The following is a 1,445-nucleotide window of genomic DNA, read 5'->3' as shown; positions in this document are numbered from 1 at the left end:
ACCTTCTAAGTTCTTTAGCTCCAATGTATACATCTGAAGTAATTACAAAATGCAGATAGAGAACACTATCACAATCATTTTTTTCTGGCAAGCCAGATTTTTCAATTACAATTCCAATCGAAAATATAAAACTCATTTTAATGGTATGCTTTACGAGAAAAGGATATTTCTTCCGTGACATGATTTTTGAACTTCGGTTAGACAGTCATTGGCATAACAGAAAATCATAAATACCTATTATGGCTAAAACTGCCTTCCATAATTTAACATTTGTATCGTCTTATAAACAGTAAAACTTGAACGACATTTCAATTTCAAGATAGATACCTGAGGCTTTCATAATACCGATCTTTTCTACACGAAAATTACTTTCATCCAATACTGAACACGAGATTTAGAGCAATAATAAAAGAGAGTTTTAACTTACCTAGATGTCCAGCGAGTAATTCATCTTGTGCTTCCATCAAACTTTCCAATTCTTCATCGGTTAGCATTTCGACATTGATTCCTTCAACGTATTCGGAACCGTCTCGTTCTTCATCATCAGTTTCACTTTCTTCTCTCGTCAGTTTCACTCTTCATCATCGTCGGTCTCGCTTTCATCGTCGACTTCATTCTCATCGACTTCTTCCTGTTGCTCCTCTTCATCGGTTTCGTCTTCTTCGATATCTTTGAAAGCTTCATCGACTATTTTTTCAATATCTTCATCGTTGATATCCACGGGTACCTCGACATCACTGCCAAATTCTTCTTTTAAAGCTTCATCGACTTCTTTTTCGAAATCTTTATCGTTGATAACCTCTGGTAATGGTTGCTTGATCGATGATAATATATCCTTTTCATCGACCGGTCGCTGTGTTGTAGCAGCCGACGAGAGAGCGAGGAATGCCGCAGAGAGAAGTATTAAGACCAGCCTCATTCTTACAATGTATAGAAAAATCTAACAGTATTATAAGAAGTCTACCAATATGTTTGAGTTCTTTCATTTATGTTGAGAGACTTAAATACCCATCAGTCTCCCGGATTCACATGTGATATTTATTTATTGTTTATATTAACCCTTATCTGACACCGGATGTTCGACAATATGAGTATCTCTTTCCTAATTTCAGCCAATCAATGACAAGAAAATTTTACCAAGTTCCGTTATCACAATCTGAATATGAAGAGACTTATATTTAGTCTACACTATATTTTCTGGCGTTTTGGGAAAACACAGACATAATAAGTGATGAGTCGTAATAAATTTTTCCCTGAAATTTTGCTTTATATCCGGACATGGGCATATTCTCGTAGAATATTAATTACTATGGTAGTTAAATAAGATATGAGGATCTGTTATCGACCAAAGTTCAGTTTAAAAGCCAGATTATCTTTGTTTGTATACGAATATTGATTTTATGTTGATAAAACTCGGATTTTATTATTTCCTTTCTGACAATGGA

The 1,445-nt window shown here is 34.7% G+C and overlaps 1 protein-coding gene across 1 annotated transcript; it reads right to left on the bottom strand.

Moving 5' to 3' along the window:
* Positions 1 to 571: 571 nt before the first annotated feature.
* On the bottom strand, positions 572 to 919 carry LOTGIDRAFT_163638 (hypothetical protein; the record flags this gene model as incomplete). Its single annotated transcript, XM_009060124.1, has 1 exon — positions 572 to 919. The coding sequence occupies one exon, from the start codon at positions 917 to 919 to the stop codon at positions 572 to 574; it is 348 nt and encodes a 115-aa protein (XP_009058372.1).
* Positions 920 to 1,445: the final 526 nt, after the last annotated feature.

Source organism: Lottia gigantea (assembly GCF_000327385.1).
Source record: "Lottia gigantea unplaced genomic scaffold LOTGIsca_40, whole genome shotgun sequence".
In the NCBI taxonomy this organism is placed as follows: domain Eukaryota; kingdom Metazoa; phylum Mollusca; class Gastropoda; family Lottiidae; genus Lottia; species Lottia gigantea.
This window is presented reverse-complemented; position numbering and strand designations above follow the sequence as displayed.